At 39.4% G+C, this 13,532-nt stretch overlaps 1 protein-coding gene across 1 annotated transcript in view; it reads left to right on the top strand.

The window, feature by feature from the left end:
- The first annotated feature begins 1,000 nt into the window (after positions 1–1,000).
- LOC127413467 (TSC22 domain family protein 3-like) overlaps positions 1,001–13,532 on the top strand; it is a 39,192-nt gene continuing 26,660 nt past the window's right edge. The window contains exon 1 of the mRNA XM_051650647.1: positions 1,001–1,764. Coding sequence (XP_051506607.1) covers positions 1,451–1,764 — 314 coding nt within the window. The 5' untranslated portion in view covers positions 1,001–1,450. The remainder of the gene's footprint in view (positions 1,765–13,532) is intronic.

Below are 13,532 nucleotides of genomic sequence, written 5' to 3'. Positions count from 1 at the left end.
CATTGCATTGAAGAACTATGTACTACATATAACTCAAAACAGCACTATACATCATATTATGCACCAATATTATCGGATTGTCACATTACAGAGTTATGATGATTGGCACTAACAGTGGTAATGTTTGCTGTGGCTTGGTCTAAATTGGGACGGAGAGTTTAGATAAATGTTTGTAAGATGTGATGAAATCATATGTTTCCACATATTTCAAACATGTCATCAGAGGTGTAGATATCATTGAACATTGGAAAGTATTTGTGGTTTCTGAGAATTTATTGAGCACTGAAAGATTTTCAGTGTCTAGTGTTTTGTAAATGTTATGTCAGCGTTTTTCCTTTATCATGATTTTCAGTATGATAGAAATCCTTTTTGCACAAGTTCTCAATCTGAGGCAATTCACAAAAAGTCCAAACCTTGCCTTAACAGAGGAATTTAATAGACAGGATAATTGGATTACTGACCTTTAATCATTAACTATATGCACTTTAAACAGACTTTGTTTTCATTTTTCCATGGAGATATTGGCGTCTGAGCCAAGATGCTCTCTTCTTAAAAGGGAAAGAACAAACTGCTACAAGGCACTCATTGGACACGGAAAGCTGCACACAAGCATCATTTGTGTCAACTGCACGCAAAGAAAATGAGTCATGTCAGAATTTAATAGCCTTAGGAAATGGGAGACCGAACCAATGAGGGGAAAAATGCTTTTGTGTGTGATACAGTGAAATAAACAGGAGACGTACTATGAGTTTACTCTTGTTCTGTTTCTGCCCCTGGCAGCACTGAGGTGCACATGTTAAAAAGCATGCTATAATGCTTCTTTACTCCCTTTCTAACTTCGCTCCTCCCCTAGTTGTGATGTCAAGTTTGAGACTGGCAGAGTAAGAGGAAATGGGAGGGGCCTTTGTGTGAACAGATCAGAATGGTTGAATAATCAGAGATTTTTCCCCTCCCTCATTTCTAACCTTCTCCTCCTCCTATCTCTCTCTCTCTCTCTCTCACTCTCTCTGTCTGCACTGTATACACGCACATGGGCAGGGAAAAGTGCAGGGCCGGGGACAGCGTGAAAAAAAAAGCAGCTTCTGGGTTTTCTTTTTCAAACACATTCACGTTGCATCAGTACGAGCGAACAGGCACCCCTGCTCATAAAAACCGGTGTTGCATGTGCACACACTCACACACACTCTTGCATGCACTGTCAAGAAGGATCAACTGACATCAGCTACTCCCATCACACCTGGAACACTTGAACAGAAGCTCTCAGAAGGTGGCCTTCTCGGGACGTGAGTGGGAGTTTTGCTGTCAAGATCACAAACACACACTCGTGCGCACACACACACACTCTGGTGTGGTGTGTACTGAGAGCAGTTGGAGGAGGACCTGCCAGCACTACCGTCTCCCTGGCTCCCTTGGGTGTGTGTTAGGAGCTTCACCTGCCAGCTTCACCCTGATGTCAAACGAGGAGTGCCGCTCACCCATCGGCCTGGACTGCTGCAGCTGCTGTCTGGATCTGGCCAATGGCTATGAGCCTAAGTCAGGCCAGCCAGGCCACACAAGCCTGGGCAGTCCCACTTCGATCAACCACTTCAGACAGCTACGAGACCAGCTTCACTTTCAGAACCTCAACACAGATAAGCTGAACAACATCATGAGACAGGACTCCATGGAGTCGGTTGTCCGAGACCCGTGTTACCTGCTCAATGAGGGCATCTGCAATAGCAACATTGACCAAACGATGCTATCCATTCTGCTGTACTTCCACAGGTATGTAAAAAACACATGCATTCCTACACACACCTGCTCTGGCAAACAATTTTGCACACACACACATATACACAAACACAACTAGCTCAGGCTATTAAAACCTTAAAAGGCTCCACAGGGGTCATGATTGCAAGTTCATGACCAAAGTTAAAAGTATTATGAGTCTTGAGTTTGGTGACAGGAACATTCTGTGTTTTTTAACTTATGTAATTCCGAAAACCTTGTGAGCAACAGTTTAACGGCAATTACAAAACCTTCTTGTTTTTAAGGACTTTAAGAGTCATGCTATGCGATTTTGTTTCGGTAACACTACGCAGATCTCTTTGAACCAAATCTGCAATCTCTTTTTAATGGGCTTTAGATGTATTGATTCATTACTTATTAGCACTTATTCATTGCCAACCATGAGCCAACACTAAAAAATGTTACACAACCTTAATTCAAACACCAAATGCTACCTGTTATTTACACTTCTTGATGTATGGTGATAAAAACACCATGAAAGACTGTGGCTTTAAATGTAGCCTTTTTCAACTGTGTTATTAAAGAACTAGGTGGCTCACTGTCACCGACTCAGTAGGGTTCCAGGAATATGTAGATTGGTATGAAGAACATGCCTTTGCGCAAACTTAAGAGGATCTTGAGTAAGTCAACCTTAAATACGCCCTTCAGTCCCTATTCAACCCAACATCTCAGCATCAGGCCCATCCAAATATTTTTATGCTAATGTTCTACATATACTTTTGCTTGGTGCAGAAAGAACACATGGATTTTATTTTCATTCAGTCCAACTTGTCTCCTTAGTTCAGTCAGTTGGAGCAAACACGTTTACTTATAAACTATAGGCAATTTAAATACCCTGCTGGCATGGTCTTTCACAAATTCTTAAATGTTTATAAAATGTAATGGTCACAGCAGTTTCCAAAACAGCATTCAATGAGAAATCCCATAAACAGAAACATTTTCCTGAATCTAGTTGCTGTCAGATTGTGTACACAATGTTGAATTTTAGAACAAGATGACGTAGTGTACAATATTTTAGTGCCAAAAAAATGGATTGCAAGTCGTACAAAGCAGGTATTTGGCAAACATGCCTAATCAGGATTAAGCTCCCAGCACATTTTTCCATGAAAACATGCTCTCCAAACAGAAAGTAAACGTATATGGACACTAGGATAGTTTGATAATTCAGACAGTGTTTGGAATGTTTAGTCTGCAGGAGAATTAGAGTTGAGGCCTACTGGCGAAATGGTCAGCTGATGCAAGGTAAGAGGGAATTGAACTGTAACTAATTGTCGCTTGTGGCCAGATGATAAGAACACATTCCAGATGTTGTTATCATAACACAGCACCCTTTGGGTTTCACTTGCTTGGAAATCTGTGATTTTATGTGAGCTCAGCAGAGACATGGGTTAAATTAGTATAGCTAGCCGGTCAAACTGTCTTAGGTGACGCTGACGTTTTTCTCTGTTAACAAGACGACATTGCTCTTCAAATTGCTATCTCAAGTTCTGACGTAGTAAAATTGGCTGATAACCACCCAGGCAATAACACAGACTCGAAATCTTAAGTCAGCAAACTATTTTAACTTTACTTGGGGATGTAAAATTCATATTTAAACAACAATTTTGAATGGAAAGATGATCATTCGAATGACTAATGAAATAAGTATAACCAGGGCCGTAACCACAATAGACATTGAGGGGGACATGTCCCCCCCAATATTCATAATAGTGGTCTAGTGATATGGGTTTTTTTTCATGGTTGATTATTAAATTATAACATTTGGTGTGTCCCCCCTCCCCCAATCCTGAATATGTGGATCCTGAATTACATCCTTGAGTAACAAGACACATTGGATGTCAAAAAGAGAGTTGCAATAGCAACTCCTCCAGTAGTAGTAATGCATCTCAAGCTACTGCATTTAGAAGATTAAATAGATAAAAAGCACAAATGGACAAACATTTAAATAATCCTGGTGAATTGTGGTTTGATCTAAATATGGTGTAATCAATATTAATTTTTACCATATACAGTATATTTACATACGTCTTCTCTGGAATCCGATTTACAGAATGCATGTTCTGATTCTCAAAATGCACTAAAGTTGTTGTTTAGCATCCAATCTCACTATTTGAGTTAAAGCTGAAGTATGTCATTTTTTGCAATGTTAAAATACTTTCTACTATTCCAGCTAAATATACAGAAACAACTAAAAGTAAGCAATTCTTTAGGGTTAATTCCCCTGAAAAGTGTACACTGTGGTTCTTTGGCAGTATAATAACATTGCTCCGTTTGAGAATCCCAACCAGCACTTACATTTACATTTATGCATTTGGCAGACGCTTTTATCCAAAGTGACTTACAGTGCACTTATTACAGGGACAATCCCCCTGGAGTAACCTGGAGTTAAGTGCCTTGCTCAAGGACACAATGGTGGTGGTTGTGGGGATTGAATCAACAACCTTTTGCTTACCAGTTCAGTGCTTTAGTCCACTATGCCACCACCACTTCATAACAACATTGGCTCAACCAATGATGTGTGTTTGGGGTGGGACCAATGTTTTTCCGACCATTGATAAACGTGTAGTGTTTGTGAAACCTGTGTGAAAACAGTCATAATTTTTTGCAATTCTGTTTGGAAACGCTAGTGGCAAAGAAATTATACACTTCACATTTAACTAATGCTTTATGGCAGGACAATATAGGCCTACCTCTTTCCCTTACTGATACACCTTTGAATTAAGACTCCTAGTGTGCCAGTTAATGTTTAATCTACTTTACTGGCTGTCCTCAATTTTATACGTGGCAGTGAAAGGTTACTGTCTACATAATTAGCTTGTCTTTATGAGCAAAGTGTCGGGATGTAAACATGAGCAGTTTGCCTGCGATCAATGGCCTAATAAGACTTCACAGTCTCAGTTACTAAATCCACTGTGTTTCAACAGTCCTATGATCTAAAACCATCAAATAGCCATTGTTAGTCTGTACACTAGCCTGCTTTTGCATTCCATGACAATAAAGGGAATTATGTATTATGTTGGTCCGCTCTTTGCTATGGGATGCTTTCAGCATACTTCAAACACTGACACTCTAGTGATTTGTTTTCTTTCTTTTTTCCATATACAATATGTCATATTTCACACTTCTCCAATCTGTACAGACTCAATATTGATTTTTTTCACACAAAGGTCCTTAATGTTTGGAGAAGGGAACACTGTGTTATTGATAGGACCAGAGATAAGAAAGGTGTGTCTGTTTAATAGAATTTAGGACATGAAGTTACAGAGGTCTTGCCAACAATCCTGTTTGATAAACTCTCCTCCTTTGAAAGACATATTGCTAAAATGGCAGTCTATTTACTTGATATTCAGAAATGCAACTGAAAATTCCAGGCATGCACGAGGTATAGGCCCAGACAAGTGGAGTTGGACAGCTGATGATAATTTTGCGCTACAATGTCTGGGAGCCAGTATTTTGGGGAATTATCTGTGGGATTTTAAATGAAAGGTATGTTTCTGGTGCCTTATGTGTGCTCAACATATTAAACAGAATTAAGAATAAGGCCTTTCACCTGTGTAAAATAAAATATGACTCATAAACACTTAGGAAATGTAATCATACACAAAATCCATGTACGAATGCAGGGTTTTCAAAGCATGCTAAATGCTATCTACACCCTCCCAAACATGTTGAAAAGACACTCTGCCAGCATTTTAGGCTGCAGTGGCCCCAAAAAATATTTAGACACATAAGCCACACCTAAAAATTTATGAATGTCTTTGTAGAATATAACACAGTGGTGATTGCTTTATTTTCCCCTAAATTTTCATAAGAAATGCAGCAATGATCAGTTAAATATATGTACAAATAATCTATATAAATCTATTTCAATATTTTAGCAAATAAAAGTGTAGCTAACATATCACACATCACTATCAAGCTGTTTTTGTATGTCTGTATTTTTTCTACATACCTACAGAAGTCAGTGGTATGGCAAATACCTGTACAATTACATTTCTGGGGAGTAAATATGGATGCTTATTGGATGAGAGGCTTTAAACACATAATTTTGGGTCCTGCCCAGATGCCATGCTTCTTTGGGAGTCAATGGGAGCTATTTGCATTGGATCTGAATATTATTACGTATCGGACCTCTGCCTTTAATCAGGTTTTGTCCCACCTGAAAGCCCAGATTCTCTTTATGATGATTAGTCGATCTCTCAAATGGACTGAACTTTGCAACAAATAGCCAATAACTGAAACGGTGATGTACATGATTGACAGTGTATGAAACGTTAAAGTACTATAGTCAAATGACGTGTTCGGTGCTTTTGAGATACATGCAAAGTAATATTTTATATTGGATATTTGACCTGTTTTGTTGTTTTGAGCTTAGTTAATTATTTTTGTTATGAAATTTCACTGCTTTAGTAATTTGAACTGTTTTTGGGAGCCACATTTAAAAAGCATTGATCACTGATATAATATATATTTTTAACAGCATTTTCTTAAAGAAATATAGCACAAAAACATCTTTCAAGCAAACATTTCACAAAGAATTTTGTTTGGTATCAAATTATAAAACAATTGATATGTTGGTAACACTTTAGAATACTGTTCCTTCATCAATGGGTAACTACACAGGAACAAATGAGTAGCACAACATTAATATTTTAGTTACTATTATTAACTAACAAGAAACTGTGATTAACTAATTAGTAATAGCACACAGATTAATGCAGTAGTTCACTATTAGCTAATCAATAACTACTCTTTTTTTCATAAATCCTGGAGAACTACTAAATAAATATACTGTTTCATTATTAATGCTAATCTAATCAAGAACTAATGCAGGACAAATGATTAGCGCTTAATCACTACTGTTTTTTTTTTCTCCCAATTTGGAATACCCAATTCCCAATGCACTCTAAGTCCTTGTGGTCGCGTAGTGATTCAGTTGCCTCCATGTCTGAGACCGTCAACTCGCGCATCTTATCATGCCATCCACTGCGGCAACTGCACTCAACTCACCACGCACAATTTAATAAAGATAACACAGCCATGGTCAGCACTTGGTGCAATCACTGGAGGGACAAGGAGGAATACTGGACCAAAAGGACTCATCAGCCAGCATTACCACAAATGCCATATAAATTGAGCCTACAGTGATTTATTTTCAGATTTCTTGTCCCCCTTCAGGGGGAAAAATTATTATATTCTATTTTGTGACAAAAATAAAGTACATCTTTACAGAAGTAGGACATTGTCCCTCTTGTGCTCTTTAACCAGAAATGAACTTAAAGGAATAACCCCTCTAAATTACTACATTGCCTGGTAGAATATCATTACTAGCCAACTTACCTCATAGAACTATATGGTTCTTCTGGATATCTCTCTTAACCATTACAAACGAGTACACTGTTACTGTATGTTTTGGGGTTAGATTTCTATTAATAACCACTTTGAAAATCATGGTAACCCCTTGTAATGACTTTACTGTTACCACATTCTTCTGAAGTAATTACTAAACATTTGGAACAGTATTCTAAATTGAAGATCATGGTAACCCACTGGTAATGACTTCATCCTTCTAAAGGAGTTACTGACCATTTTGAACAGTATTCTAAAGTGAAGATGGTAACCCACTAGTAATGACTCAAATGTTACCACAATCCTTCTGAAGGAATTACTAATGATCTTGAACAGTATTATAAAGTGAAAATGCATTATAAACCATTAAAAGTAACTAAGGTGTTACTTGTCCATTAATATTGAACACTCAAGTATTTGGTTCTACGATTTATTAATTTAATCAGATACATAAATCAGTTACATAAACATGTAAACACATTCAAAACATCTTTCTATGACATTAAATTCATTGAACATAAAATGCATAATAAACATTACTGCTTTACTATATCTTTTGTCAAACCTATAGCAGGATATCATGTTTTTAAAGGTTCTCACAGTTGCAGCCTACTTAGAGGTCTGCAACCCGACCCGGACCCAACAGGACCCAAGAACCCGATGGGTTTCGGGCCAAGTTAGTGTCAGTTTTTCAAGTAGGACTTCGGGTTGGGTTCGGGTTTGTAATTAATGAAAAAATAAACAGGCTTACCGAACTTGTTTCGTGCACACGTTCTCACTCACAGACAAATGCGAACAGATGATTTAGGGGCCGTTCACACATAATGTGTTTTTGCGTGCATCTGTTCTGTTTTCCCATTGTTTTCCTATGTAAACACATGCTGGATGAATGTCTTTGACATTTGCACTGTGTCTCGCGCAGGACTGCCATATTTTATAAACCATGTCAAGTTAAAAAGAATTTCAGATTGTCATAAACGCATATTGAGACACCAGCGCTCCATTTCATTCTTTGCACTGCGTCTAGATTGTTTTCAGCGCAGTTGTCACAAAGATTCAACGTTCTAAACATGTTCAGGCTGAATAGAGGGGACTGTTGCATTGTTTCATATTATTTCAGATTGTTCTACACCAAGTGAAGTTTCAGCAAATAAACGGTAAGGCAATGCTTTTTTCCCTTCTGCACTAGTGTACTAAGGGACTGCTGTGCCTTGTTAAAACTGTATGTTTACTGTTTCAATACTGTTACAAATGTTGCCTATTTGCTTACATACAGCCTATTGCAACAGTACTTGCTAGGAGAAGAAATTAGATAGTAAGCGATTTCGGGTTCGGGTTGGGTTCGGGCTTAAAATCTGAGGGTATTGTTCGGGCTGGGTAGGGTCGGGCCACATGGTCTCTGGTACGGGTCAGATTCGGGTTTCATTAGGTTCGGGATTCACTAGAAATCATGATATCATCATGATGGCGCTGCGGATGGCCGCCTTGGTGTGGAGCGCTCCTATTGTTTTGTTGTTTTTGTTTGTTTGTCCTGTGATCTTTTTCCAGTCAGTTTTACCAGAGACGAACTGCTGAACATTCGACAGCATATACCAGACAATCTTTTCCCGGTTTTTGAATATTCAGACATTTTGCTGGGCATTTTAGTTGGAGGCGCGCCTGTGTTGTTAAAGAGACGCAGGCAAGGGAGACGAATAGGTGCGTTGTTCAGGCTCCGTCGGCGCGGGTTTTCGAACAGCGCTGCCGTGTATTCATCTAGCGAATCTCCGCTCTCTTCCTAGCAAAACTGATGAACTACATCTCCTCACCCGCACAAAAAATGACTTTTCAACCTCTGCAGCATTGTGCTTCACAGAAACCTGGCTGAGTGAAGCCATTCCGGACAGTGCGTTACATCTGCCGGGCTTTCAGCTGTTCAGAGCGGATCGCATTGCGGAGTTAACGGGGAAAACGAGAGGCGGTGGAACATGCTTTTACATCAATGAAAGTTGGTGTACAGATGTAACAACATTAAAGAAGATGTGCTGTCCTAATTTGGAAGCGCTCTTTATTAACTGTAAACCTTTCTACTCGCCATGGGAGTTTTCCTCGTTTATTCTGGTGAGTGTTTACATCGCGCCAAATGCGTGTTTGAATGCCGCGCTGAAACAGCTGGCTGATCATATCACAGACACAGAACAACAATACCCGGATTATTATTATTCTTGGGGATTTTAACAAAGCAAACCTCACACGAGAACTGCCCAAATACAGACAGCACATTACATGTCCAACCAGAGACAGACATATACTGGACCACTGCTACACAACATTAAAGGATGTATATCTCTCTGTCCCTAGAGCAGCTTTGGGATTCTCTCATCACTGTCTGGTTCATCTTCTTCCAAACTACAGACAGAAACTAAAATCTGCTAAGCCTGTAGTAAGATCTGTAAAGAGATGGACCAATGAAGCAGAGCTGGAACTATAAGCCCGCTTTGACTGCACTGATTGGAGTGTTTTTGAGGCTGCAGACACCAATCTGGACAAGCTCACAGATACTGTTACATCATATATCAGTTTCTGTGAGGATATGTGCATCCCTACTAGGACTTATTTAACATTTAACAACGACAAACCATGGTTTACAGCATAACTCAGGCAGCTTCATCAGGCCAAAGAGGATGCTTACAGAGTTGGGGATAAAGTCTTGTACAATCAGGCCAGGAACACACTGAATATGGAAATCAGAGTGGCTAAAAGAAGATACTCTGAGAAGCTGAAAAACAAGTTTTCAGCTAACGACCCTGCATCAGTGTGGAGTGCCATGAAACAACTTACAAATTACAGGACTCCTACCCCCAACCCTGTGGTGTACCAACAACTGGCTGATGACCTGAATGTGTTCTACTGTAGATTTAAAAGGCCTAATCTCACACCCTACACCCTCTCTGACCTTCACTTCACACAAACACCAACACCTCCTGCAGCCCCCCTCCTCCCCCCTCCTGCTATTAAACCTGCACTTAAGATCTGTGAAGATGATGTGTGCCGTGTCTTTCAAAAACAAAAGATAAGGAAGCACAAGGCCCAGACGGCGTTTCATCTGCATGTCCTGTGCTAACCAGCTGGCCCCCATCTTCACACAGATTTTCAATAGATCACTGGAGCAGTGTGAAGTTCCCTGCTGCTTCAAATGCTCAATCATCATTCCAGTCCCAAAGAAACCAAAAATCACAGGACTTAATGACTACAGACCTGTCGCCCTGACATCTGTGGTCATGAAGTCATTTGAGAGACTGGTGTTGGCCCACCTGAAGGACATCACTGGACCCTTTCTAGATCCCCTTCAATTTGCTTATCGAGCAAACAGGTCTGTGGATGATGCAGTCAACATTGGGATTGCATCATATCCTGCAACATTTGGACAGACCAGGGACATATGCAAGGATCCTTTTTGTGGACTTCAGTTCGGCTTTCAACACCATCATCCCAGCTATTCTCTGGACTAAATTACTCCAACTCTCTGTTCCCACGTCTATCTGTCAGTGGATTACCAGCTTTCTGATGGACAGGCAGCAGCTTGTGGATGGGAAATTCACTTCCAACACCTGTACAATCAGCACTGGTGCCCCCTAGGTATGTGTGTTCTCCCCACTACTCTTCTCCTTCTACACCAACAACTGCATCACCAAGGACCCCTCTGTCAAGCTCCTGAAGTTTGCAGACAACACCACTGTCATCGGCATCATCCGAGATGACGATGAGTCTGCATACAGAAGGGAGGTTAAACAGCTGGCTGTCTGGTGCAGTCTAAACAACCTTGAGCTGAACACGCTCAAAACGTTGGAGATGATTGTGGACTTTAGGAGGAACACACCAACACTGTCCCCCCTCACCATTCTAAACAGCACTGTGGCAGCAGTGGAGTCACTCAGGTTCCTGGGCACTACCATCTCACAGGACCTGAAGTGGGAGACCCACATTGACTCCACTGTGAAAAAGGCCCAGCAGAGGTTGTACTTCCTTTGCCAGTTGAGGAAGTTCAACCTGCCACAGGCGCTGCTGATACAGTTTTACTCAGCAGTCATTGAGGCTGTCCTCTGCTCTTCAATATCTGTCTGGTTTAGTTCAGCTACGAAATCGGATATCAGAAGACTACAAAGGACAGTTTGGACTGCTGAGAGGATTATTGGTTGCCCCCTGCTCTCCCTTCAAGAACTATACACTTCCAGAGTGAGGAAAAAGGCTGGAAAAATCACTCTGGACCCCACTCACCCTGCCCACTACCTCTTTGAAGTGTTGCCTTCTGGCCGACGCTTCAGAGCTCCGAGCACCAGAAACGTCAGGCACAGGAACAGTTTTTTCCCTCAGGCTATCCTTGTCATGAACAGTTAAAACTGCCCCATTGAGCAATAATTAATGTGCAATATACAGCTTAGTCTTTTTATATTATCCAACACATCCAACCTCTTCTGCCATTACATTCCCTTGCACTATATATAACCGATTTGTATTTAGATTTGCACTACGTATGTATATGTGTGTATGTATATATGTGTGTGTCTGTGTGTATGTATGTATGTATGTATGTATGTATGTATGTATATGTGTGTGCATATATACATATATACATGTATATGTATATGTATGTGTATGTATGTGTAAATATATATGTATGTATATATATATTGTCTATTGTGTATTCTTTCTATACTTTATTTTCTTTTCAATATTTATTAATTTTTTATTCAATTTTTTAATATTCTTTAAAAGTCTTGTTGCTGTTTTGTATTGTTGTGTACTGGAAGCTCCTGTCACCAAGACAAATTTCTTGTATGTGTAAGCATACTTGGCAATAAAGCTCATTCTGATTCTGATTTTAAGGCCTGTGCAGACCTCTAAGCCTACTACACAGGCTGTGTGCTGTGAACGACTGCTGGAGGCCTTCCACAAGTTTACGGCCATGGCAATTAGTATAAACATTAACTCCACAATCTGCTTTCACAGCATTACCTTTCAACGTAAAATAAAAAATCAAGATGAATATAAAAATAAATGTCTACAGAAAGTGCGCTGATCTCCAAAAGTCACCGGACAACGATGCTTCTCCGAGGCCGATTCCATCTGTCTGTGTACTTCCACTAAAATGCTTCTAAAATATATTTTCCATGTGCCTATTTTCGATCTGAACAGAACTAAACATAGCATGTATACGTTTATTGCAGTGCGTGTTCGGGAGGAGTGGCGTGAGCTTGGATCAACACAGAAGAACCGCGTTCTTTTCCTCGCTTGAGCCCCACCTGCCTCCTCAGCTCCAACATCCAGTATCACTAATTCTGATTGGATCAGAGGCTTGATGGACATATAGTTTTATGAACTAGATTTATTAATTTATTCAAAAATACATAAAACTGCTAAATATGAAAATGACTGGAATACGACCTACTCTATGATAAACATATTCAAACATATTCTATGACTCAAAAAAGGTATTGTAAACAACAACAAAAATTCCTTAAAAAATATGTTTGAAACCTTTAAACTAGATTTTTTTAAAGATGTTTATATATAACATATCTGACATCCTTATTTTTCATTGACCCATATACAATTAATAGTTATATTAATTTAGCCATATTTAATTATTAGTTCTCAATGAGGCAAATAAAATTCAGTATTTATTGATTAGCTACTACACTACTACAGTCATCAGTTTGTAATTACTTACTGATTAGGTAATCGTGTTTGCATATTAGTTAATAGTAGTGACTTTAGTGTTAATGTAGTACTACTCATTTGTCCTGCATTAATCCTGCATAGTTACCTATTAATGAAGGAACAGTATTCTAAAGTGTAACAGATATGTTGTTGAAAATGTAGTGAAGTTAGCTCTGAGGAAATGTTTTGGGATTGCACATGACACTTGGTTTAATACTTTGTATCTGATTTCATTCTGTACATATTTCAGAGTGAATGAAGTGTTAAATTTTTTGACCACTGCATATGTATTTGCACTCAACCAATGAAAAAGCATCCCTCTACAGCCTTACTCTGACTGACACAATATCCCTCCCCACTGACCAAACAAATGCCAAAAGTTAAAACTGTTCATTCTCAATCCTCCATCCCAAAGTGAGAATTTAGGCTGGTTCATTCAAATTGTTTAGGCAACAACATACAGTAGAATATCTGTTAGAGTAAATAACTCTATCAGACCTAAATTTGCACACACACAGGTACAAAACAAAATCACTTAAATGGTCACACATCCAGCCAGCCTAGAAGAGGGAGCCACTAGTGCTAATAAAAGGCATCCGGCACATCACATGAGGAAAGAGTGAGGTTTGCACAGGCCATAATAAGCTAATGCTCGCCACATGAGAGCTCGAGAGATTTTTTTGTTCTTTCTCAAG

Source organism: Myxocyprinus asiaticus, chromosome 22, assembly GCF_019703515.2.
Source record: "Myxocyprinus asiaticus isolate MX2 ecotype Aquarium Trade chromosome 22, UBuf_Myxa_2, whole genome shotgun sequence".
Lineage (NCBI taxonomy): Eukaryota > Metazoa > Chordata > Actinopteri > Cypriniformes > Catostomidae > Myxocyprinus > Myxocyprinus asiaticus.
The sequence above is the reverse complement of the archived record's forward strand: the minus strand, read 5'-3'. Positions and strand labels throughout refer to the sequence as shown.